General features: G+C 45.0%; 1 protein-coding gene across 2 annotated transcripts; it reads right to left on the bottom strand.

The window, feature by feature from the left end:
• Positions 1-370: 370 nt before the first annotated feature.
• On the bottom strand, positions 371-26,947 carry LOC146188959 (neprilysin-1-like). Of its 2 annotated transcripts, none has more exons than XM_084603934.1 (7): positions 26,730-26,947; positions 26,215-26,256; positions 25,666-25,734; positions 23,506-23,643; positions 19,143-19,250; positions 6,153-6,550; positions 371-2,743 (listed from the first exon to the last, which is right to left on the bottom strand). In XM_084603934.1, the coding sequence occupies exons 1-7, from the start codon at positions 26,823-26,825 to the stop codon at positions 1,045-1,047; spliced, it is 2,550 nt and encodes an 849-aa protein (XP_084460060.1). In that variant the 5' UTR covers positions 26,826-26,947; the 3' UTR covers positions 371-1,044. The 2 variants fall into 2 exon arrangements, with proteins under 2 accessions (XP_084460060.1, XP_084460058.1); XM_084603932.1 differs by having other exon boundaries at positions 19,143-19,253.

Here is a 26,947-nt window from a genome sequence, read left to right on the forward strand (position 1 = left end):
CCTGACCCAGGACATTCTTGACGCTTAATGATGAGTTTCATAAATGTTTCCTCTTTCTCTTACTCCGCCACAAACCCGAGCACAGGCACAGTATTAATAACGAATACGCTTGAATCTGCACATACCCAGAGCTCCTGCATCCCTCCCTTATGCGTGTTAGCTTCCAGTCTAGCTTTTAAGAAAGTTATTAAGAATTAAAGCTAAGGTTCCATTAAAATTCTGAAGCATATCATGCTTACTTATGGAAAGCTACAGAGAAGAAATAAGAATTTCTAATAAACTTGGCAGCAGCTGGAGGGGAACTTGACAGTGCTTAAAACGTATAATTGACAATGGGCATCGAAAGGACGTTTTTGAAGCTTTCAAATAAGTAAAACAAATTGTATCAAACCGTTTCCCTGAAGACAGACTTGAGTATGACCTCTTACAGAGAGCAATATGGCCAGTGCACGAAATAGACAGGCCTATATTTGCATTAGACATTGTGTTAAAATATTTTGAAGAGTTACTCCCGGAAAGAAGCGAAAAGCCATAGCTTCAAGAGAAGTTTTTATTTTTGCATCATGATTTTTTTTTACTTAGATTGCAGTCCTTCTGTGTACATCTTCTAGAGCGAAAAACATTTTGCAGTCCCAATTGTCTACGACCAGGTTCTGCAGCAAACGTCCACCTGAGTTGCCGCCATTGTGGGCAAAGATAATACTGTCCAGATATATATTTTTGCGCATGCAGCTCTGCATAAAATGGTATTAGGCGTCCGGTCACACTTTCGTGGTAGGTTTAAAATGTGTAAAATTGGCAAACCCTCATACTATTCAACTGAACTATACGAAACATGCGGGAAGCCTACAATCAGCGAACAAAATCAAAAGCGAGAAGGCTTAGAGTCCACGGTCGGCCTTTGTGGGAATATAAACGGCCAATGCCTGCTTTGATTTGGTATATAAAGAATAAACAAATTGAAATTCGAAGCGATGATTACTTAGAACTCTCCAGCATAAGTGCGAAACCTTTGCTGAAGTGTGTTCATGCTGGGGAAAAAGCTTAGCTGTGTATGTCACAATGTTCTCCTGGTGCTGGAGAGCTTGCTTTTGTACACTTGAACGCTGTGGCGAAGCTGTCAAATGGTCGGAGTACTTCGTTACACGCAGTAGTTGCCTCCTCTGTGCCGCACTGGATGATACACCAGGCTATGAAAAACAGTTGAATTCCAGTCAAGTGTCCGTGGTTGGCGAGACCAAGAGGCATAGCGTTCGGGTTCTGGCGAATGAACGCTTCGTAGAGCCAGCGGATGGAAATGGTTTTCTGCAGATAGGGACCATTGCCATGCTTTATTGCATAAGGGTTGCTAACGTTGTATATTTTTCCAACACACAGTGTCTTTAAGGCAATCGTCGAATTAGCACCGTCAAGTATCGTGCCGATAAAAAGGGATGACAGAGTGTCTGCGACTTGGCCACCGATGGCTCCGTATTTAACCGCTTGGAAGGTTGGTCCATCTGGGAAGAACGGCATCTCGAAGATAATGGGCAGGAGCACCAGGCTACCGCTGTCATCAACGTAGAGATATCGCACGGTACGATTTTCCAAAAAGTTTGCCATCCTCGTGTTCATTATAGTGCGGCGTCTGCCTTGGGTCGCCAAGTTCAAGTTGGAGGTGAGATAGCCGGTCATGTCGGGAAAGAGCTGGTACAAAGAATCGAGAGTTAGAGGATCGGTTTTGTCCAAAAGCCTGTGTAAGGCACTGTTGTCTGCAGCACTCGATGAATGTGCGGTGCTATGTGCATCTTGACGCCTGCGAAGAAGCTTTCCCTGTGCGCTCTCTTGAATAGACGCAACCAACGCAGAGAGCTCAGCAGTCATGTCTCGGTTGATCGTGTCCCTCATGTAAGCGGCGTAAAAAGGCAGCCCCACGTAGTGGTGGGACATCCAGGCGCAAAAGAGCTCCGATTCTCGCCACGGGATGGATTCGCCCACGAAATACAACGTGGCCAGCTCCTTGCGTGTAAGTAAGGATGTCACCTGCACGAGTGCCCAGCCATGGTAGTAGGCCATCTGGGCCTCTCCCAATGCGGCTACGAGGTCAAAGAAAGCACTGAAGAACTCGACGTTTTGAAATTCTACAACGCGGACCGAGTCGGCCGACGCATTCAAGTGTTCCTGAAGCCCGTGGTGCCATTCACGAAGTGGGATTGCCCCATTGGCTGCGTCAGTCACCACCTTCATGCTTTGGTTGCGAAGGACCGTCACATTCTGGAGTATGAATGCGTGGTAGAGAGCTGGCACGACTTGTCCTTCCAGTTGCAACAGATCTTTGTACTCGAGGTTCTTATTTCCGTTTTTGAAAGCCTGCACCAATCGGCCGAAGTAGTCCTCGTACTGACTGCGCGAACCGCTTTGCTCATGAAGCATCTGGCTTCTCCGAAGCAACGTTTGAAGGTAGGATGCTTCGGGCTTTACAGTTAGGAAGCCAGGTCGGTCCATGATGATCTTGACTATGGGACTCCAGTTCCACAACGCCGTCAGAGATAGAATGCTATAAAGCAGGCGCGATGTGTTGGTGAGCTCAGGCCAACGGACTCCGCATTTGTGGAAAATTGCTTTCACAGCACTCAGCTCGCTGACATTTCCGTCCGATACCGCGGCGCACGACTGGAAGAATTTCGCCGCCTTTTGCACGGCGCTCTGTCCTTTGGTGGGCACTGTTATCTTGAAAGCAAGTGAAGACACTCTGTGCAAAAAGCTGAAACGCAAAAAAAAAGAATTTGTGTAAGTGCGCAATGGTACCCGTTAGCTTTTTGTTTATTTTCATTACATCAAGGACCCCTGCGGTGAGGAGTTTCACGTGAGGCGTGGGCTCGATAGGATTAACAGGATTAACAGAATTAAACAGTTTATTCCATAGGAATCCCTCATGCATTGATCAGTGCATGCTGATCTGCACATCGACATTGGAACTCTTTCATTGTTGGTTTTCTTTTCATATTATTGCTGTCTCCATTGCGCTGACGCCATTATTTGACTGCCATTCTAATATATATATATAATATATATATATATATATATATATATATATATATATATATATATATATATTGTTAAAAATATATTTATGGGAATGTATCAATGTTGTAATGTATTGCACATTTTGTTTATATTTAGGCCGCGCATAATCTAGGCAGTTACGACCGCCTCTAAACCTACGAAGATTATTTTGCCGGAAAGAGCACAACTGACTATTATGAAGGACGGATTTACACACATATTCATCATTATTCTACACGTTTCGCGTATAACAAATATTCTCTATACAAAAGCCTACTAAAAAATTCCCTGCTTAAACCTTTCCTCGTAAGGTACAGCTTCAGTGTGGGCACTAGCAGAGGTAACTCTAGAGGAAGGCGAAAGCGGGGTAGGTTATAGAGAATGTACCGCATAACAGCGTCGCGCGAGTAACGTAACTGAGGCTACTGCATACATGAATAACTGAAAGTGTTCGGAAAAGGCATCTGCCCTCGCAAAATATTTGCCATGGAACACAAAATGGCAGCTGTAATGTTGAGAGATAGGCAGCGGGCATAGTGAATAAAAGAACACTCTGCCCGCTTTCTCTTTCTTGATTTATAACTGAAATCCAAAATTTTTTCCTGATTACTAGCAAGAATAAAGAAAAGAAATGGAAGGACACAATAGAAAAAGAAATAGGAAGGACATGTGATATGAAAGGAAGACAGTCAATCGCCCCTAAAGCGGGGTTCGCACGGGGGATTCCGACGAGGATGGATGTGGAAAGGAGGTGTACGAGGTCACGGGCTGGGCAAACGCGCCCCCGCTTCCGAACTCGCACATTCACACGGGCAATGAAGAGTCGTCAAAAAGAGACGTCGACTGTTTCAAGCAGCACGCAGCAGTCTTTTGCACGGAGAAGTGCAAAAGACAGCCGTTTCTGACCTAGTAACGTTTCTTTACCAGCATACATGGCAAAATTACTTTTGAAAAAGAATTAAATTACATTACTAATTACTTTGTTGAAAATTGCAAAAAAGTAATTAAATTACATTACTCATTACTGCTCCCAAAAGTAATGAAATTACATTACAATTACTTCTACGGAGTAATTAAATTACTTGTAAATTACTTTCTAGTTTCCATCCATGCGGAAACTAAGTAAATCTAGTAATCAAAACAACAGCTTGTTCTCCAGATGCGAAGCGTGCGCAATGTTTCGTCTTCCGCCAAATTCCGTCCTAGAGAGCTATTCCTTCCCACTTTCCTACAGCACCTGCCATCACAAAAACAAGACAGCAGCAAAAAAAAAATTACAACAAAAGCAGAAGCATGGTCGAACGATCGTGAAATGACCGGCGAACCCGGCGTCTTGCTGGCCCGGAGCTGTCTTCGCCATTTCAAGGTCCCGAAGAAGCTATGTTATTTATTGTTTCCGCAGTCCCAAGAATCGACGTCGGCACCTTGTGCTCACTGCTCAGTAATGCTCAAGCCACGGTGGTTCACGCCATGGACCCTTCAGCCTATCTCTCCAAACCCCAATCCTCCCTCGCCCCGTGCCGTGGTGACGAGTGTAACCAGGCGCCACTGTGCCCTAGCCAACGCAACAGGGAGTGCCACTGCGCCGCGCTCCCAACTAGTTTTCAACCATCCTTCTTGCACAATCTCTCCTTTCGGCATTCCCTTGACGCCTTACATCCTGCTGCTTGGAAAATGGTTGCCATGGGATAGCCGCACTAAGTGACCCTGCTACATACGAGGTCTCAGACGTACTGTTGTGCTCAATTCTGTCTCCTTTTGCCGATCCGTAACGCTGGCTTCGGCTTGCTGCACGTCGTTCCTGCTTTTGCAGCACTCTACTTTGTTGTCTATTGAAGGAATAGTGGCGTACTTTTAGTAAAAGTAATGAATAGTGGCGTACTTTTAGTAAAAGTAATTTCGAAATGAATTAATTTCTATTGCTGTGAATTTACTGCCAAAAACTAATTCATTACATTACTAAATTACCAAATAGACAAAGTAATTTATTACATTACAAATTACCGGAAAAGGTAATTAAATTACAGTAACTATATTACTTTAATTCAATTACCGCCATGTCTGTTTACCAGTCAGGCAAACAAGTTCAGCGAAAAAAGCAAGCAAAATAAAATAAACAAACTCTGCTCGCACCGCGCGGCGCGCTTCTTTTTTCCTCTCGGGGGGACTCGGGGACTCGGGGGAGCGTTTGTACCGGCCGGCTGAGATGTCGCCCAACCCGGAGACGGCGGCCGGCGGCGGAAAGCCGGAAGCTGCGACACCCAGCAGCCTCTCGAAGGCGTGACGTCAGCACAGTAGCCCTCGCTTAGAGAGGGATTTGAGCGCTCGTGTGAATGCCGCTTTACGGGGACACGTGGATTTCTATGAAAGGCAAGCGTAGCAGAGGGCGGCAGAAAAGTATGTGGCGGATGAGTCTTAATGTTTGCCGTGGTAAAGTAGATATAATATTGAGAGGCGGGCTAGTTAATGACTAGTATTAGAATGCATCTTCAAACTGCGCAAAAAGACAAGAGACGATGTCTTGTTAGTTTCTTCCTCGTCCCTTGTCTTTTTGTGCGGTTTCAAGATGCATTCTAATAGTAAGGTAGATGCAGCTGGCACAGGACAGGTTAATTCGATTGAAAGTAGAGTCCTTTGTAAAGCAGTGTGAATAGTCTGGCAGTTGACGGCGATGATAATAACGAATATTTGCTAAGCCTATCATTCCGCAGACCATCTCACAAGAGGCGTTGGCTGAGCATTTTAAAGCATCCTACTGCATCTCACGCTAAGGGCATTGCCAAGTGTTCTCACACGTGCACCCAGTAGATATTTAGGCAATTTAAGCAGTCATACTTGGTGCCGCTAACGTCACCGCTTTGCTTTCGGTGCAATATTACGAAGCGACGTAGCGACTGAAAAAGCCGCACCAACGCTTTTGATCTGTGCACCAGTCAGTTAGGTCAGTGATAACTGGAATAGTTGGAAAATGGTTGTCATTGTCTGGGTGCTTCTTGAAGAGTCGATTACTCAGACTGCAAGCCTATTAATCCTCTAAAGCCAACACCATTCAACTTCCCACAAAACGAGGCACGAACAGGCACCATATTAAAAACATGCACACTTACTTATCGAGGGCAACTTCTTTGACAGACAGCACGTTACGGGAGACCCAATGGGAGCAAACGTGTGCATGGAAATCGTGGCATGGGTCGATGGAGGTGTTAACGAAGTCATCGAGGAAGCGGTCGTAGTAACGGCACTGGACAGAGTCGCAGAGTAGGCGACGCCAGGGGGGTGGCCCACTGTTTATCCAGCCCACGAGCACAACGATGAGCACAACAGCGGCGCAGCTCCCACAAAGCGACACGATGAAGCGCTGCCTGGCACGTCTCTGTTCCTCTGACGCCGGGGCACTGGCTGTCGCATAGGGAGGGGAAATAGATGGGGCGGGCGATGATGAGTTGAGACTTCTCAGGAGATTGTGGAGGCCCTGGGAGCTGAGTCTCTTCTGGGTCTTGAAAGGCTGGAGGAAACATGCGTGACCATGAGAAAAATTCACTCCATTCGTACATTTCGCTAATAAATTTCTTCAAGACAAGAATAGTGGCGGTCACCGTCGTTGTGAAAAAGAAGCGTTGTAAAGCTTTTTGAAATATTCTTAATAACAGTGAGGCAGAGCGATTTCCAGAATCAAGCCATGCATCCAGTGTACTTGCAGGTCTGAGCTTCAGACTGACCGAGACAGTGCGTATTATTAGCCGAAGACAGTGCATAAGACAGTGGGCAGTAACTTTAACAAACCACTTTTGACATAAGCTTTACTTCAAGCTCACATTGAGACCTTGAACAATGACAAATTATACCAGCCTTATGCTTACGGGCGTTGCGTAACAGCTGCGCTTTGGAATGGCGCGCAGTGATGGATTTTTCCGTGATGTGTTTATCACAAAGTGTTTTTGTTTCCGATAAAGTCGTACTTAGCTCCTTTTCGTTTAAATTTTTTTTTATCATATTTCCAATTTGTGGTGGTTCACCAGACAGAGTTTAGTCGGCATGAATTCGTTGGAAACCGCTAAGATGGTGTTTTTGGTCATAAAGAAGATCAGTTTGCGGCCATCGAAAGAAGCTTCGAAGCCGGTGTACGTAACCTACCACGCAAGAAGAATGTGTAAGCACTCGAAATTTTCAGTTGGCTCACTTAAATTTGGAATTCCTCTCTTAACTGACCGTAATAGACTAAGGTAGAAACCGGTGTTCTTAAAATTCGGCCGAGGGCAAACTTCTTGATTACGGAGAGCCAAATTTTGGTGTGCGAATACACATTTTCTACAGACACGTTGTACGTACAGGTGCTGTACACGCTTTTCTGTGCGCGCATGAGCTGTGTAAGCTTACGCATTAAAACGGTTTCCTTTGATCGCGACGTCAACATACAGTAAACCTAGCAAGCGCAATGTGTGTATTTGCTGGAACAAAATGTCCCATAGACGCTATGCAAACTTGTCGCGAGCGACAACATCAGTGTGACTACGAAGAGCTGAACCTTCGTTACCACTATTTAATTTCCCTCGCTACTCCGGCGCATACCTTACCACGCTGCTCAAATAAGTGTGCATGAAATAGTTTGATATTCGTTCCGAGCGTAAAGTATACGTCTGCCATGTGATTACACTGCGTCAGTCGCCGCACGAAGCTTTCAAGTCCAGCACGGGCCGGGCTCAACTTGTTGCTGTGCCCGATGCTTGGCCTTGATATTTGGCGTTCCATGCTATTTCCATGCGTACTCAAAAGTGTTTGATATTGTTTATTTTTATTAGAGAATGGGCGCTCAATAAACCCTGCGCTGCTATGGACCTAAGGCACCCACAATGCATTCACATTCGCTAGTGTATCAAGTTAGCATGCATCTGTACAACCACGCAGCAGATAACCTGTTGTATATATTAGTGACACAAACTTATAACAACGGCAATTTGGCGGCGAATCGCAACAGGTAAACGGCTTGATTCCACGAGCGCTCATCCTCCACGGATGTATGCGCAGCTCCTGTCGCCGTCACATCATGGTTTGATTTCCTGAAACTGATACATATTAGCAGACAATGCGGCCTGCGTAGCCACACCACAGAGGTCTGCCCTACATACAGATGCAATGTCAAGGTCCTTCGTGGACGCGTATTCGAGCAATATATTGTGGAATCCGCCCTTTTCGCAGCCATAGCCATTCCCTTCTCCAATGCTGCTTTTTTTTATTTTCCTTCCCCTAGTTCTTGACAGAGTTGAAGTATATCAATCACTTGTTTGTTGTCCATATCATGGATGGGATCAGTAGTAAAACATGCATTATTCAGCGGAGCTTACGAGAGTCTCTAGCGTTGTCTAGCATTGAGAAAAGTTGTTTTTTGCTTTTCAAAAGATCAGAGGGGGGGGGGGGGGGGGGGGCGGTCCAGCGATGAACGAGGATTTGCTGGGTTTCCTTGCTTCTGAAAACTTGGAATTCGAAAATTGATGACACTGCATTGTCGTACATTATTCGACACCAACAGTTTTTCCTGAAGTCTTTTTCTGAAATGTAGCGAACACATACGGGCTCACTAATGTTTAATAACGGTTCTCTTTTTATGGACGCCGGACATAAAGTCTGGAATAATCTGGAATGCACCAAATTGGCAATTCAAACAACACAATTGTTGTGATTTTTTAGTTGTCACTCATGACATTTTGGGCACATATTGCAAAGCATCAAACATTCTTTCTAGCAGGAATTTATTGAAGTTGTCGGGTTCACGCAGCATCATGAGCATGTAATTGATGCATTTATAGGACTGAATGTGTTTAGGCAAAACAAAGTTGAGAGAGAAATGTGAACGCCTACTCTTGTTTCTCCTGCTAGGCAGCGGCAGTAGCAAAACTCAATCTACTCCAAAGCGCGATAAGCCTCGCTATGAATGATATTGCTTCGTGGATAGTGGCATACAATTCACAGTTCCAGTCCCTACCTGATGACACTTTTGGTGGCGTGCCGTGAAGGTTAAACAAAAAAAGATATCATTATCAAGTGATATGTGCGTAAAAAAAAACAACCCCGGTGTGGTCAAAATTAATCCGAAACTCATTATCGATGCATCTCATATGGCTTCTGCCTGTGGCTTAGACCTAGTTGCGCTGGAGTGATGCGTGGTGGCTCTGTTTCGGGAGTGTCTCACGGCTGGGATGCACGGGTATGTGGGAGTGTTATCTCCTATAACCCCAAGAGAGAAAAACTCGCGTTAATTAAAAGAGTAAACAGAGTGGTGATCACTATCAGTGCAGAAATAACAATCATGCGAATTCGCTCTAGACGAGGACAGGTAACTGGTAGAAGCAGTGTTGCCCCTTATACACCGGCAACTGAGTAACAACAGCGCGGGCATTGTAGAATATAATAAAATTTATGGATGAATCAAATGAATAATACCGGGTCATTTACGTACGTAGAAAATCTCTCGACACCTTTTACACATGAAGCTACAACCTGCACACATGAGGTACAACCTGCATGGAATGAGTTGGCCGAATAAGGAAATTGAAACTAACACTCTAGAATATCCTTTACGCAAAAAGGCATTGCGATATCCGTCTACCGACAAATGTAAGACCCCGTGGCTGATATATTTCGTCTGCCTTTGTGCCAATCACGAAATTGTAATCTTGCAAAGAAAGCTAAATAAGAAGCCATTTTACAATTTAGGTATAGCGCTGATCTAAAGTACGCTTAGAGAGCGATAACCACGTGAAAACAGACTAACACAAGGCAAAAAAAAAAGCTCAATGAATATAACTTGCTGCATGTTTTCTTCTTCATCATTATTTTAGTGTTGCGTACAGAGAGGGACGCAGCAGTATGTCGGCATAATCGGCGATAACGAGCATTAACCTGGCCGGCCACACAACCCTCTACCGTGCTTCCTACCGCTACTGAATTCAGCTATCTTTCAACATGGTAGGATAACCGCGCGGTGGTCGCTACATGGCACCACTTTCGCATAAGGTCTGTTGTCCGAGTGCCATTGGAGTATGGTATGGGTTTAGTGCATTTAAACCGAGTGGTACGCTCAAAACCTATTTGGCACAGCTCAGAGTTGATGGAGGCGATGACGTATACACTCCACTGCGCGTCATTGTGTTGCAGTTTGAACGCGAACCAATGGAATTCGCTGTTTTTGAAACACAGCGCAGCCTAAATTTTCGTTGGCTCATTCAGAGTTATTGTATTTTAATTGGTATTTTCATTTCGCAGTTATTTTTTTTTCGAACAAGAAATAAAGAAAAAAGAGGTGCTAAGTATAACTTTATGTACTCGCCACCCAGTAGAAAATGGCAGTGTTGAATCCGTCACTGATTTTGTCCTTAGTACGCAAACATTAAAAGCGTTAGGTGATTTTTCAAGGCTACGTCCTAGGCGCAGCCAGATTAACCGGTGATACTGTGCGAAATCACTTTAATTTCCCGCGCCTGAACACGTGGACTCTGACGTCCAATTCTGGCAGGCTACTGAAAAGTCAGGCACAAGCGAGATAGTTGCTAGCCTCTGATGATCGTGTATCAGTGCTTTCGCACAAATAAGAAAAAATTCTCGTGTGGTAGGAAATAATTTCTGTAGGCAGTGCGGAATACTTTTTCCGATATTATTTTCTTATATCACGTAAATGAATATTTCCCACATTAATTTCATCAGCGGCAGTGAGCAGCCCCACCGCGTTGAATAAGATATATCGCCTGGAAGCGCCTATGCTTTGAAGGTGCATTTCTTGTGGCTTTGCGTGCGAAAGTTTCGTTCACACTCCTGAAAACATAACATATTTATTTTATGCTCTGTCGGTAGGAATTATCTTATATTTATTCGGCGCTGCGTACACATTAGGCGAACGCGCCAAGAATATGAAAAAGCATGAGCCGTGATCACACATCCAATCGCCGAAGGCCAGAGCACGTTATCCGAGGCAGATAATGATGTGCGAAATATTCCGAAGGAGATAAGTGGATGGAAGGAAACGTTTGAATACGCTCCCTAAAACTGTGCTTTCTCGTTTGAAGCACGAAATGAACTTTGTAAAAAGATTACTTGATACACAAAAAGTTATGTTAACGAAATGTTATTTAGTCTGGCTTGTTTAACCCAAATACAAAGTTGCAAAGCGTTATCAAATTCATTACAGCCAAAGGAGCAAGAAATATCTCCGACTTACTGATTTTATTTTTAAGGTACAGTCTTTGTCAAAAATGTAGAGCCCATGGGGTCTGCTTCTGAGTCACTTCGTGAGGCTTGTAATGCATTTCCAATGCTCCAAATTGTTTGGTGGTAAGAAGATTTTTTGTCCTACCCTCTACAACGGGAAGGACCTCCACTAGTGCTAAATCAGCGCCACTACATGGCTCAGAAGCAGACACCCGGACTCTACACTTTTGACAATGGTTGTACGTGATATTATATCGCAAAACGAAAGGAAGAACAATTGGTCTAATTCTCACGGCTTGAAAAATTGAAAACTTCCGTTCCTTCTTTTCCTGAATTGTTGTCACGGTCAGCTTTACTGATGCAGATCCCGGGGTTTGAACTACTCTGAAGACCTGCGAAGGGCTGGAAAGTAGTGAGGAAGCAAACCATGTGTTAGTGCGCATATTCTTACCGTATATTGAATGGGTACGAAAAAGAGAACGAAAAAATCAGCGCTTCAAATGCGCTTTGTTAAACGAATGGGTGACCAAGGAAATATTCAGCTGCCAACCAGTGCGCAGCGAAAAATCGCGATCTCGGCAATGGTAGGTGCTTGTTGGCAGGTCACACATCTGAATACTGATTGGTGGCCGGGTGGGTTGACGTCAAGACAACACTTCATATGTTAATATGACAGATTTGGCACGCGTTGTCTGCTCAGGCTTGAGATTTTGAGATCAGAGTGCGAGATATGGGAGTCGAACCTTCCTAGACCTTTTGCTCCCGATCAACATAAGTAAGGTTGCACCCGCAATGCCGAAATTGAGAAGTAAATAAGTAAATTGAGAATGGGAAAGGAGTATATCTTGTTGTTAATCTTACGTCATAGACGAAGGTTTGCCCGAATCGGTGAACAGAAAACTCTATAACTGCTGTATCTTACCACTCGTCGGGGATCAGGCAGAAACATGGAGGCTAACATGAAATGTTCAACAAGAACTGAGAACACAGCGATCCAGGCAAAGGAAAATTTCATATCGAACTTTAAAAGATAGGAAGCAAGCACTGCGTGTCAGAGAACAATTGTGAGCGACTGCCACGAACATCGAGGTCACAAAGGAGAAATGGCCTTGTCTATTGCTTGTATTGTGATGGTATGGTGACTCATTAAGTACCACATACTATATATTAGGGAAGGCGAGTGTAGCAGGAGAGCAGAAAGATATGCGCGAAAGTGAAATTCGAAAACATAAGGGGAAAAAATGGTACTCATTGCCTAGTAAAATTTAAGTTCAGTAGCTAGCGCATAGGTCTTTCTTCTGCAAGTGTTGTACTTAAGGGGACCATGAATAATACAGCTTATATTTGAAAAGCAGCTACCAATTACGACATGCGGAATCCACTTTCTATCTAATAAATGCGACAGACTAATTGTTCTTAGCTCTTTTGTAGTTGTCGTGGGGCTCATTTCAATAAAAAACCTGACTATTGTTTATAAAGGCTGATATGAACATTTGGCCATTAACTGAAACGTTTGCAAAATAGTGCGTACGTGGCGCCTTTAGTGGACCCCTAGAGCGTGGTAATTTTGTTGGGCATCTGGAGGTTGCGTCAAGTTGGTGTTTTACAAGACTTTCAATACAGCGCACGAAATGAAGCGGATGAATTTGAAGAGGATGAACTTTACGCGGCTCTTAGTTGCCCAATGAAGCACGTTACTTGAAGGTTAAGCCACCGCGTTCATGCGGCTTGGTTAAAACGGAGCTTTATCTGTCGGGTGGTAGCCTATGCTACATCGTCGCAGCCTTAAATGCAAGGTCTTAAATACGACGTGTCTCGCATAATTTATTTGAAACACTGTTCACCTGACATTTATGATATTCGTATATATTATACCAACATACCTGGTTGGCCTAAACTACACTTCGTCGTACTCTCGGTGTACATGCACTTCGGGCGCATAGTGAACAGAAATAGATCTGCCTAAACTGTACCATATTTTGAAACGAATGTGGGGTGAAGGGTGGCAGTTCCGGGCTCTACGGGGCTCGGACGGTAGGACAACGCCACTTGCGGCAAGGGCTAGCCAGCCACCGATGTTTATTTGTCATTGCACCCGCCATCGCTTAGGTGGTGGACGACAGCTGTTGCTGCGGTGCGCGTCTTTCTCTCCCTCTGCTTTTTCTTCTCTATTTTCTCTTCTGTCCGCATGAGGCAGCGGAGGTGGCTCAGCTACAAAGCCAGTAGCAGACCCATGCCATTTGTTTTCCTTCTTCCTACAGCCACAACAACAACAACAACGTTTAAGATTCCCAGTGGTCAAAATTACTCAGCAGCCCTCTACTACGGCTCCTCTTCTATCTTTCTACTATTACTCCCACTTTCCTCCCTTCCCTCACGTCGCGGCTCAGTTACTCACAGAGCTAGTGCGGCCAATACTGCGCCTTTCGTTTCCTGTGAACCAATTAATATTACAAAAGGCGGCTATGTGCTGTGCGATGTCAGTGCACGTTAAATATCCCTAGGTGATCGTAATCACTCCATAGCCCTCCACTAGGGCACTCCTTTCTTTCCGCTTTCGCTACCATTTTCTCCCCTTCCCTTACGGCGCGGTTCAGGTGTCCACAAAACAAGTGTGACAGATACTGCGGCTTTAACTTCATGTCAACCAATTATTAAGTACTCGGGCTTTGTCCCGACGGCCGGCGGGAGAGGGAGGTGGTGAAGGGTGGCTGTTCCTGGCCCTATGGGGCTGGGACCTACGCTGATTGCGGCGGGGCTAGCCTGCCACCGAATTTTTTTATGTTGTAGGCCGTCATTGCACCCGCCACCGCTTAGGTGGTGGACGACGGCTGTTGCGGCGCCATCTTTCTCTCCCTCTTTTTTTTTTCTTTCTTCTCTACTTTACCCTGTCTGCACGAGGCAGCGCTTTTTTTTTTTCAGCGGAGGTGGCTCAGCTACTGGCAGGCCGTGCATTTTCTTTTCCTTCTTCCTACAGCCACAACAACGACCGCCGGCGGCGGCAGCGTTTCAGTGGAGGTGAAATGAAGAGGCGTCCGTGCGCTGGGCGATGTCAGTGCACGTTTAAGATCCCCAGGTGGTCTAAATTACTCCGTAGCTCTCCGCTTGGCGCACTTCTTAAAGATCCCCAGGTATAGTGCTCTAGAAGATTGGGCAGTGTGACGACCGGCGCCGGAGAGCGGGCCGCTTTTGCGATGACAAGAACCGACTTCCGCGAGAGGGCGCGACGTGCAACAGGGGTGCCACGTCCGCCGCTGCGGGGACAGCGGAGGTTCAGATGAGCGGTGCGGTTCTGTTTGGAGTTATTTTCCAACGCTACGCCATTGGTGCAGTATTTAATAAAGAGGCTACTTATTCCAGGGGCTTAAACTGATCCATGCAATTCCTTTACATCTCTGTGGAGACGCCTTGCACGCTTTGGTATTCCTTCAGAGCTGCGTGCGATGTTTGAATCGCTATTTGAATCTCTTTCAACGTTTTTTATTCCTGCGGACAGCCAAAAATCGTCAGATGAGATATTTGTACGCATTGTTTCAACGAAGCGTGGACTTTTGTATTCTTTCTTCCCGTAAGGAGCGGTATTATGCGCGGAGGAAAACAGTATACGTGAGAATCAATGCTCAATTGAGCTTTATGAGGGCCCTTTGCGAATCTTTTACGAACACCTGCCTTTATTTTGCAGCTTGCGCTTATCAATATATGACTGAACGTTTATCTTAAATCATCAGCAATTTGTAATTTATCTCCTTAATTGGTGTTCTTTCTGCACCTTAATCACCGTTTACACAAATTACAGTGCGCGAGCAAAATGTATTTATTCTTAACCATATAAATTGAAGCATTGCACTGGGTACCGGCGAAAATAAATGAACATATACGCCACTCAAGGATTTATTTTTTGTTAGAGATTAACAAATACATATGTCACGGACAATTGTTTACGTGCCGCTCACAGGGTGAAACAGTTGTACAGATGAAAAAAAAAAGTCAAGTACAGCTAGGGCAATGCTTCAAATAAAATACGAAAAATTAAACCAGTCACTTACGAAGAAATGCGGTTACAGTGGGCACTTGAGTGTGGACGTTTAATAGCATATCAATGGTAGATGTACAGAGCAAATAAAAAAAAAAAACACTTATAATTGCGTGTCACCTTGGCAAGTACTGCGGTTCTTGTCGCGCACCGAGAGAAAACGGAAAAATGCGAAACAAATGAGGAGCACCTAATAAGCAAGTAATTAATATAAGGTTAAATTCAAATTCGGACACTAATGCATGTTTATTTTCAAGTGTGTGGTACGAAATATGAGTAATCGAATGTACTAGTTAGAGGACTATAATGGGGCGACTTGGCGACTACTCTTTACAGAACTAATCAGGCTATAATTGTTTCCCTAAGAAAATTATAACAAGGTTGATATTACACGTGAAATACTTCCAAGGAAATTTAATTATATTTTCCTTTGGGAACTGTTGTCGCGTTTCTTTGACTTCGCAAAAAGCGAAGCCGCAAAAGCACATGAAATTTATTACTTCAAGTGTAAGCTTTCTGTTCCAAGCAGATAAAATGTTTCAGCTTCAACACTCTACAGGAATGTTGCAAAATATGAATTGCGCAGGAGTCCGACCACTCGAGTCAAATTGTTGGGCAAACTGTGACCTAGCTTCGAGCCTATTGCGCAGCTTTTGTTCATGGTGAGAAACCGAGTGCCGGTCTTACAACCTCTCTTTCGCAGCGTGTTAAAAGCTGATCGAAAATCCCGCCATATAGTAAACTAAACGTTTTGACGTTATAATAATGGTCTAGCGGCAGCTAATTACGCGCATCATATAGCATCTGCGTCCTCTATGCGTCGTTTTTTTTTTTTTTTTTCAAAGCTATTCTTTTTCTTTTTTATTTTGTATGTGCACCAAAACATCCCTAGAGCGATTTTCTGGGGGTAAGAATCACTTGCATATTGCCTGTTGCTTGGGCACGCAGAATAAAAAAAAAAACTACTTAGAATGAAAACATTTTCTGGGACAATTGAGTTACCGTCAAGCTATAACGCATTGAGATTAAATGTCTTAAGTAAACACGCATCTCCGGGTATTTAAAGCCATCCGTTACAAGAAATTCTAGTTTATTGAAATAAAAAAAAAAAGGTTTGTCCTTAGATTAACGTGCACTTTCACTAAGTTGTTGACTCCTAAATATCGAGTCATACCTCTACACGCGTTCGATTGCACGCCCGAATTGTAGCTTAATTGTTTGTGCACTGCTTTCGTCTTCCCATGGCTTCAATTGGTTTTTAAGCTCGGCTGTTTCCGTTTTTCTTTATTGCCTTTCATATGTCTCTATTTTTTTAATTGTCCGCTTTCTGAGTCGTACGTTTGCCGTGCCGCACAAAAATTTCAACCCTTTCTTCACCTTCACGGTAGCTCTATTCACGATATGCCGCATGCCTCCCAAACAACCCTTTCTCTCTCACTGTTAGGCGACACTTTTTTTTTTTTTTTGCAGTCTTTACCTCCTACTTCTTCCACGTTTCCAGACCCACTGTGTTCTGTTATTCAATAGCCTGTTTACCTGCTTGTCGTTCGTTTTTCATCTCCTTAATTGCTATCATCTACCTTCAGCGGGATACTCTATATTTAATTCAATCGATCTGCAATGCCGACTTTTCTAGTGTTTTCAGGTGACGCAATGTAGTCGGCATGGTTTGCATGTAAATCAACGGAATATACCATTTCGGACTTAATAATTGGTTACTATCGATGACCAGCTGTATTTATTCAGCGCTCGAACGCATGTGTTGCACGTTTTGACTTCTTCATACATCCTGGCTCCACACCGCCCTCTTCTCAAAACGACTACATTCCAAACGCAAATTAGATGCTTTAGGAATGCTAACTCAAGCTGTACGGCGAATGAACCGTCCTGTGCGAGTCTGAATTCGTGCGCGCGCCCCTCTCCAAACTGTTTTCTTCGGAGCCCAAGAGCACTATAGCCCAACTACTGTCATGTTGCTTCCCCGAGGTGTTGCCGACGGCCAAAATGGAAAATATATTAGATGAGCGCTAACAGTACTGAGCCCCGTTAGTCGGCATATTTGTAAAATGTTGACACTAGCAGATCGAGACGAGGCACAAGCGAAAAAGAACGTACTGATCCGCCCCGCCGCGCAGCGCGCATACGCGGGCGCTCGGACGGCTGACACACCAGTTGCTGGTGGCGCCCTCTGCGCTGCGGCGCCTCCGTCATCGCAAAAGCGGCCCCCCGCTCCCATGCATTTCGCGCGCGGTCGTCACACTGCCCAATATTCTAGAGCACTATACCCCAGGTAATAAAAATGCAACGCAGCCCTCCACTACGGACTCTCTCTCTTTCCACTCACACTCCCATCTTTCTCCCATCCCTTACTGCGCGGATCAGGTATTCGTCGGCGGCTGCGTTTCGATGGAGAACAAGGTTGACAGATAAAGCACTTTTACTTTCCTGTCAAGCAATTACAAGAAAAATTATGAAAATACCGCTAATTGAAAAGGCGGTGTTACAAAGGCTATCGCTGCAACAATCACTACTTTCACTCTATCACTAGATTCAAGCCATGCCTAAACCCCCCAACTTTGTTTTGCATTCATGGCACCAATGCCGAAAAAAAGCTCATGATTACTCTAGCATGATTACTCATGATTACTCTAGGCGAAACGAAGAGGCATCCGAGTGCTGTGCGATGTTAGCGCACGTTAAAGATCCCCAGGTGGTCGAAATTACTCTGTAGCCCTCCACTATGATCCTGTTTCTCCCTCCTGTCACACATGCTTTGTCGATACCTGCACCGCTCCGCAAGGGAAGGTTGAAGTGTCCACAGAAAATAAGTGAGACAGTTACCGCGCCTTTCCCTTCCTATAAATAAATCAGTTTTTTTTTGAGACAGTTACCGCGCCTTTCCCTTCCTATAAATAAATCAGTTTTTTTTTTTCACTCATTGCGAACATCTGCAGACATTCAGAGTTTTCGGAAGCAACGTAGAGCAGTCGTATGTGAGAATACGAAACAGTTTCTATACTTGCTGCACATGCGCAATAACCCCTCCAAACGTACCCTGGACTACAGTGGGAATAAATGTATTCATCGTGTCGAGGATGCCGTACGTACGAAACGTTTCCACATTTTCAAATGCCCTTTTCCCGTCGTTGCACTTGCGATTCGCTGCGGATAGGGAATGAGTTCATTTCGCGCTTAAACGACATACCAAAATAATTAATGCGAAAACATTACTTCGCTATGTTCACAAATTTCTGTCCGCACACAGCATCCGCAGATCGTGTCCGCAGAACGTGTCCGCAGAACGTGTCCGCAAAGTCATGTTCGCAGCAGTTATGAGTAAATGAGAAGTAGTAGCGGGTAATGAATAATGTCAATCGATAGAGGGTGATGTGATGTTGTGTCTGAAAAACAATTAGTCCCATAAGCTAATTAGATAATTAGAATAACTTGTTCGCGTAAAAGGAAAGGCGATCTGTCACACATGTTTTGTCGATACCTGCACCGCGCCGCAACGGAAGGAAGGAAGGTTGGAGTGAAAGCGGAAAGAGAGAAAGGGCTGCCGTATTGGAGAAGTCAAGGATGTGACGTCACAGAACCGGAAGTAGAACCGAAAAAGGGCATAAGAAAGGGTTGACGCGCAATTTAAAAGTAGCGAAGCATAAAATATGTAAACGAAGTGAACTAGCAACAGAAGCAACCCGAAGCAAATAGAAGCAACCAACAGCAACATGCGTGCTTTCGCATTACTCCAATGCAGATTCTGCAGTGCTCTTTAATTTATTTTCTTTAGCAGAGGCATTCCTAGACAATTTACAAAGATGCAAAGCTGCCGGCACATTTCCAAAGAGCTATGAGTTCAGCTCACCAAAGATCCTCGCTTTATCCAGGACAACTTCTTGGCCTTTTTCTTCGATTCTGGTGATGGCTGGCTCGACGCAGATTCGTAAGGACTCGTTTCACCTGACGGCAAGGCCTGCTGTAAGGAGGAAATAAACAAGTTCTGGAGCTGCTTTTCAGCAATTCAAGTTTTCCTCTTTAGCTGCAAAAATTGTCTTAGGCTGTCCCAGGTGTAAAACACGATGCGAAAAAGTGTCTAACAGTGGAAAGGCGTGAAGGAAAGAAGCCAACAGTCGGCGAGGCCAAGGAAATCGTTGGGGATGGTACTTTGTCTTTCTTTTTTTTTTAAATGTTTACTTGGATAATCACAGAAATTAGTAATGTAATCTGTTTAGGGTAAAGATAATTAGACACAAAGTAGTAGAAGAAAAAACAACGTGCCGATGGTGGGATCCGAACCCACGACCTCCGAATAACGCGTCCGGTGCTCTTCCAACTGAGCTACATCGGCCGCTGTCCCTCCTGCTACTTTCTTGGGTATTTATGTTGTCTATATACGAACCTTGAGAGTGTTCCCCAGCGCCACCCTCAGCCATAGCGGCGGACGTGGGACGTCCTTTTTTTTTGTTACCGCCAGCGTCACGTAGAACGTGATCAAGAGCGAGGGCGAAAGCTGTGCTAGAACCCTCTTACGCTACCTATGGCTTCAAGACTGCCAGAACCGAGACCCCCGTCAGCTACAAGCAGATCAATCAAGGGGAAATGAGGGTGCTTGTTATAATACATGAAGGAAAGAAGCCAACAGTCGGCGAGGCCAAGGAAAGCGTTGGGGATGGTACTTTGTCTTTCTTTTTTTTTTTAAATGTTTACTTGGATAATCACAGAAATTAGTAATGTAATCTGTTTAGGGGAAAGATAATTAGACACAAAGTAGAAGAAAAAACAACGTGCCGATGGTGGGATCCGAACCCACGACCTCCGAATAACGCGTCCGGTGCTCTTCCAACTGAGCTACATCGGCCGCTGTCCCCCCTGCTACTTTCTTGTGTATTTATGTTGTCTATATACGAACCTTGAGAGTGTTCACCAGCGCCACCCTCAGCCATAGCGGCGGACGTGGGACGTCCTTTTTTTTTTGTTACCGCCAGCGTCACGTAGAACGTGATCAAGAGCGAGGGCGAAAGCTGTGCTAGAACCCTCTTACGCTACCTATGGCTTCAAGACTGCCAGAACCGAGACCCCCCTAAGCTACAAGCAGATCAATCAAGGGGAAATGAGGGTGCTCGTTATAATACATGAAGGAAAGAAGCCAACAGTCGGCGAGGCCAAGGAAAGCGTTGGGGATGGTACTTTGTCTTTCTTTTTTTTTTTAAATGTTTACTTGGATAATCACAGAAATTAGTAATGTAATCTGTTTAGGGGAAAGATAATTAGACACAAAGTAGAAGAAAAACAACGTGCCGATGGTGGGATTAACCAAGTGTTTTGTCCAGTTGCCTATCGTGCATTGTGTAACATTGAAGATGAGCGTACGAGAAAAACTATGTGTGACACTTAAGCTTGCATTTAGGGGATGATGGTGGTGGTGGTGACAAATGTTTATTCATTTCAAAGGGGTGGATGTATGCATGGGCCGGATCTTTGACTATCAGCCCTTACAGATACTGGGTGGGGTCCCTAGTACGGCACCCCAGTGGCGTCGGCCGCTGGGGTCCCGCCGAGCAGCCGAGCAGGGTCGCCTCCCAGTCCTCCCGAGTGGGGTTGGGGTGAGGAGGAATAGCTGGGTTGGATGGCCAAGCCCACACTATGTGGTAGATGTCCGAAGATTTCTCCGCACAGTGCGGACAACTGCCCGTGAAGGAGGGATTAAAATGTTTTAGTGCTGCCGGGCACAGCAGAGTGTTGGTATACAGACGGAGTAGAAGCCGCTCCTCCATCTTAGATAGACCTTTACTTGGGCGAGGGTAAAGGCGATGACAAGATTGATAGTAAAGAACAATGTATTTAGAAGAATACGTGGGTTCGAATTCGAGATCCTGATCTAGGGGGTCGAGATGGGAAGCCCGGAAAGAGAGCGAGTGGCGGCGTCGGCTGCCTCATTCCCTTCGAGACCCATATGAGCAGGAGCCCATACAATTTTCCGGTCCCCGGTATAGGTGCAATTTTGAAAGTAGTCGGTAGGCTAAGTATGGTGCTCAGCCTTGCTCGACGTTCCGACAGGCCCCTCGCGAGTCGGAGATAGTTGTTTTAGAATCAGTGTGAATAGCTGCCAGCGCAATGGCGACCTCCTCCGCGTGGGTTATGTCACGGGCGCGAAATGTAAGCCCGTTAACAGTTTTGGACTGGTGGACCACTGCGGCCGTGTACCATCTCCCATGGTGGGGGCCGGAGGCGTCCACGTAGTAAATGCCGAGTTTCGACCCATAATGGCGGCCCAGGGCTTCCGCCCGCGCCAGGCGCCGGCCGTTGTGGTCTTCACGTGTCATGTTTTTAGGAAGAGGGCGTACGTGGAGGGCGCATCTCCACTCGAAAGGGAGGCGTACACGATCTTCCATAAGTGTGGTATGTTGGATGTGTAGCCGGGCAAGGAGGCGGCGACCCGACAGTGTTTTAGAAAGACGTGTGTATTGGTTGGTTAAGTGAGCCTCTCTGATCTCCCGGAACGCATTCACCATGCCCAGGCCCTGTAGACGCTGGTTGGAGGTGTTCACGGGGAGATCGAGGGCTCTCTTAAAAATTTTGCGCAGGACGACTTCGAGTGAAAAACCTCGTCTTGTTTCCGAAGGTGGAGGTAAGGAGTCGAATACAAGATTCGACTGGTCACAAATGCATGCGCTAGACGCAAGGCGTCTTTGCACCGCAACCCCCTACGTTTGTTAGAAACCCGGCGGACCATGCGGGCCACCTGGTCCCCCACCTTACGGAGTTTCGCCAAGGTAGTGTCCGACCGTCTATGTTGATGAATAAAGAGCCCCAGTACCCGGACTTCTGTGCGTTCAGAAATTGATCCTGTCTCAAAAGAGCTCAATTTTGGCCGTACACTTTGGTGAGGGGCGTATGTGTACAAATTCAGATTTTTGAGGGGAGCATTGAAGGCCGCAGCGGCGAGCATAACGGTCAACTATGGTTGCCGCTTGCTGCAGGTTGGCCTCAATATCTCCAAGAGAACCTTGCGTGGCCCACAGGGTGATGTCATCGGCATACAGCGTATGCTGCACACCAGCGACAGCACCCAACTGGGTCGGCAGGTGCATCATAGCCAGATTGAATAAGAGAGGAGACAGCACTGCACCCTGTGGTGTTCCTCTGGTTCCAAGTTGGAACGGGCCATGTTCGGTGTCCTGGATTTTAATGTAGGATTGGCGATCTGTCAAAAATTGCCGAATGTATCCGAACGCGTTGCGTCCGCAATCGGTTTGTGAAAGATGAGTATGACGCAGTAGCGTAGGCGAACACCCGACATACAAAACCCGGCTTGAACCAAGCTGTATGAACTTGTCTGCATGGTCTTGGTGTAGTGTGCCCAATTCGGTAACCACTAGTGTTGGAAAGTTTATTCTCATTCCACCTTCGCACTTCAAATCAGCAACCCGATTTGGCCATTCTTCCCATCTTTGTTGTATGTGGTGCCGTTAAGTCGTCAAAATCATCGAATAGTTAATGTCTGGCCAAGTGAACCACCACCTGCCAGCACCATGACCGTGATGTTTTCTCTTACGACGATGACGCCCGATTTTCTGACAGGACGTTGACCTCTATTGCATTAAAACGTGAAAGAGAGAAGCACAAGTCACAGACAACTGCAGCAATGTCCTGAGCACAACCCGCTGTCGCGATCGTCGGCCTCAACGGTAAACTGCACCCACTTTGCGACATGAACCGTACGACATTCGCACAGCGTAAGATGTTCTACAGCGAAGCTGTGCTGCGCCTAACAGGCAGGGTGCTATTCCTGGGACAGGGTTACACCTTCAAAGGTGTAAAACGTTTGAGTGATAGCAATGCACGAAAGGCTTACCAAAAAAGTAGTAACCAGAGCCGATAATCGTGGTAGCTTTGCTAAGCTTATATTTTTGGAGAGTGCGCTTAGGGGCTTTTTGTTTGAATTTTGGGACCCATCAAGTAGCCTGAGGTCGCGATATTGAAACCCCTCCTGCAATGCACCGCGGTCACATCGCTGCAAGTGTCATCTCCCTGTTCGTACCAACAAACTGCTGGTTCTTTTTGTCCTACCTGTTCTTTTTAGGCCAATTCTGGCCAGGTTATAATTACAGAAAGTATGCACATGGCGAGGTTGACAGAAGCTACGCCTTCCACTCGCCGCCACAAGACGAGAGGCAGCACTTACGCTTGGCGATTATATGGGCAGGAAAGAGAAAGCCTTGACTCACTCGGTTTATCTTGCTCACATCTTGAACAGGACTGGCGGGGTCATCTTCCCGCTGTAAAGTCACTCGTGACGTGTGTGGAGAGAGTTCTCGCCGCTGAGTAGCCCGTGACAATTGGTGTGCTTCTTGTCCTGGACTTTGCTGAGTAATGGAAATAAAAAGGTGTTTAGTTTGCCTTCTAGACAGCGCTGGTAATGCACGTAATGGTATAAGCTTTTGGAACAATGATTGACAGGTTTTTGATATCATGTTTTGGACACTATTTATTTGTAATTTAGAAATTTCACGCCTTCTTTCCGCGTGTTCGGTGTTTAAAGGAAGTAGTGAAGGCCATGATACTATATTTTCAGGAGTAGCTGTTCATGAACGTAATTGTAGTTTCTTTCGCTCACTCCAATAACTATTTCATGGTGATATGTGAGGACGGCTGGCCGCCCTCATTAGTTAAGGCGGTGTGATAAAAAAAGGTGTGTTACGAATCTACTGTCGATTTATTGCATACTATAATTAAAAAGAGGAATTTTGAATGTAAATCAGCAATAACCTAGACTTGCGCACCTAAACTTCAGTACCAAAACTAGCTTAAGCTCAATGCAACGGCCATATTTAGTCATTGTTAAGTTTATTTTGACGAGGAACGTGATCTATAGCTCGGAAGAACAAATTGTTTTGCAGAAGAATTATTGTACAGGAATTCCAACACAAGCTCAGAGGGGCCAACATACGAATAATGTGAGTGACAAAGCGTATGTGATACCGCTGAGAAATGCCTATGGAGAAAAGTGGCGCCAAATATAGCGCTGTGTTTCGGGCAAGCTGAAAAACAATTGTAAGTGCGCAATATATAGAAAAATAATTGAATAATTACTGCGTAGGTTTCCCGGTAAGGCAGCGTGCGACTTCAAAGAAAAAAAAAGCTGCTCATGTTTGGAAGAAACTGTGAAGCTTACGCATCCGCCCCTAGTCCGCGGATCAATACCAGGACCCCCATATAAATGTGATAGTCGCCGAGTAAGGTAATCTAGCCTCTTTTCCCGGGAAGTAAAAGAGCAGGCCGAATTATTCAGTAGCATCACACGAATGTTATTAGTTGAACACGTTTAGGTGAATCGCACGATGGACGGAATATCTGAAGTACAATATAAATTATTCATTCCCGATCCTCGTCAGCATAGTAGCGAGGGCTAATGTTCTGGACAGGTCCGGGGTTTAAAAACAGTAGCAGTTCCAACTTCAAATAAACGAAGACAATTTTTTAAGCCCTGAGCAGATTTAAATAAAATCTGTACGGCTGCGCTGGGTCCATTTTGATAACCAACAATTCCTTTCCTGCAAATCAATTATGTGTTAGAAACTTTCGCGAAATTTTTTATATACTATAAAAAAAAGCACGATATATCCAGCCATAGAAAGCCAATTTACGTTATAATAACGTTTCGCGTACTTGCATGCAACAGAAAAGCTCGATGCTCTATCAAGTAGCGATGGATCAGATAAACGCTCACGACGACATGAGGTTGGGCTGGGCACTGGCTATGATTACATCACCGACCTTGTCCTAGAATCGTTTTAGAAAGTTTATCAAAGGTGACGCTGAACGATAGCTTTCAAAAAAAAAAAAGTACTAGCAAATACCTACAACGCTTCATGGAAGATATAAAAAAGGTTTTCCACTTTGGTCGTTCGCTCCATCCTTTCCTTTTGCTTTTTGCCATGTTTCCGCGTCCATTGAGCAAAATGCCTTCAAACATGAAACTTCCTCTGAATTTTTCTGTTAACGCATATGTCACGCTAAAATATTATGAAGTTCCCGCTTTCTTTTGGCTTAACTGGAAAGATTGAAACATTTTATACAAAGGGAAAGGTTTCTGAATGCAAATTTACTAGTCAATATGTAAGCGACTCCAGTTTCCTCTTTATGTGCCAAACTAGCTGAGTAGGAATCATTTATCGTTTGTGTGATATAATTACAGGTATATGTAAATATGTTGGTTCAAGCAACTTACTTAGTACTTACAGCGTTTAATTGGTGACGACCCTAACTCAATCATTTGATCAATATCATGTCAAATACATTGACCAAAGCAAATATACGTAAAATGCGCATGGCCAGCAGAACAATAAAGAAGAAAAGTAAGAGCAGACGGTAAAATATTCACTCACTTCATCCTTCGACGTCTTTAGCTCAGGATCTGCGTTGAGTTGCTTTTCTTCTCTTTTAGGCGCCTCAGGCTGCGCAGGTAGAGAATAAATAAGTGTTTTTCAGGTTGCGCTCACCATAAATTACACCGTTTTGCAGAAAACGTTTCGTTTGGCTTAGGGGATCTAACGTCGCAAAACTGATCAGGCTATGACGGATGCTGTAGTGAAAGGCTCCCGAATTTAGCAAAATATTTCTTGGACCTTTTGCCCCTTGGAGGTTCGTAGCTGTCCACTGCGGAGTCCCTCGTAGCCTGAGTCGATTTGGGACGTTAAACCGTATAAACATAACTAAACCCGCCGTTTATATTTTTCCGAATGGCTCACAAAATGGAGGCACTACGATTGGGGTTATGCACCGCAGCACTGTTGTTATCAGTACTTATTAAGACGCGCTACTTGTACATAGTACCGATTAGATAAGTTTAGTAATGCGGTCAATTTTTAAGGAAAACGCTACCTTGACGTAGAAAAATTACATATACGAAGTGTATAGCAATTGATGTGGATTACCTTCTTGTGTGTCCGTGAGGAGCTCCTGGAATGCTGCGCGCGCTGAAAAGTAGCAAAAGAAGTATTTTCACTGTCCACTGGGCAATCAGTTCGATAAGTTTGGAAATGATGAAAATCAACATACTTTCCTTCAAAGATAACTATATTCATAAAATGCTTTAGAGGCACTAAGAGCTCGGCAACCCACAGACCTAATTACTGACGTGTATAAACGAGCAGGACGAGTAATAGTTTATAAATTTGCAGCTCTGAATACTGCTCACGATAAATGCCAGATGGCTGCGTCTATTTCATCCCAGACCTAAACGAAAGTCCCCGATAAATCTAGATAGTTTTCAACGCTGTTCAGTACTCATGCATTTTGGTTTTACTATTAAGTAAGCCAGTATCGGCATCCTAACCCGGCACTAAACCCATAGAACTGTTGATATCTTTTTCAAATCGTCAGTTGCAACGGAACCATCACACGCGGGTCAAGCGAAACGTCATGGACGGAACATGCCTTTCGATCTCACCATGCTATCGTCAGGGGACAACGCACTTCCTACGTCGTGAGCCCGGCCCACCCGCTTCGAAGATTTCCCTTTACTTTGGGTGTCATGTTCCATCATGACAGTACGTCCCGGCCTTGATGCCACGGAGCCTTGCGGGAAGTAACAAGCGGTCAGCCTTCTTCTTCTTCTTTCTTTCTCTACAGATGACAAGCGCTCGTTCGCCGTTGGCGTCGCTGCGT

The sequence above is a fragment of the Amblyomma maculatum genome, chromosome 5 (assembly GCF_055883805.1).
Source record: "Amblyomma maculatum isolate TAMU_Amacu chromosome 5, ASM5588380v1, whole genome shotgun sequence".
NCBI lineage: Eukaryota > Metazoa > Arthropoda > Arachnida > Ixodida > Ixodidae > Amblyomma > Amblyomma maculatum.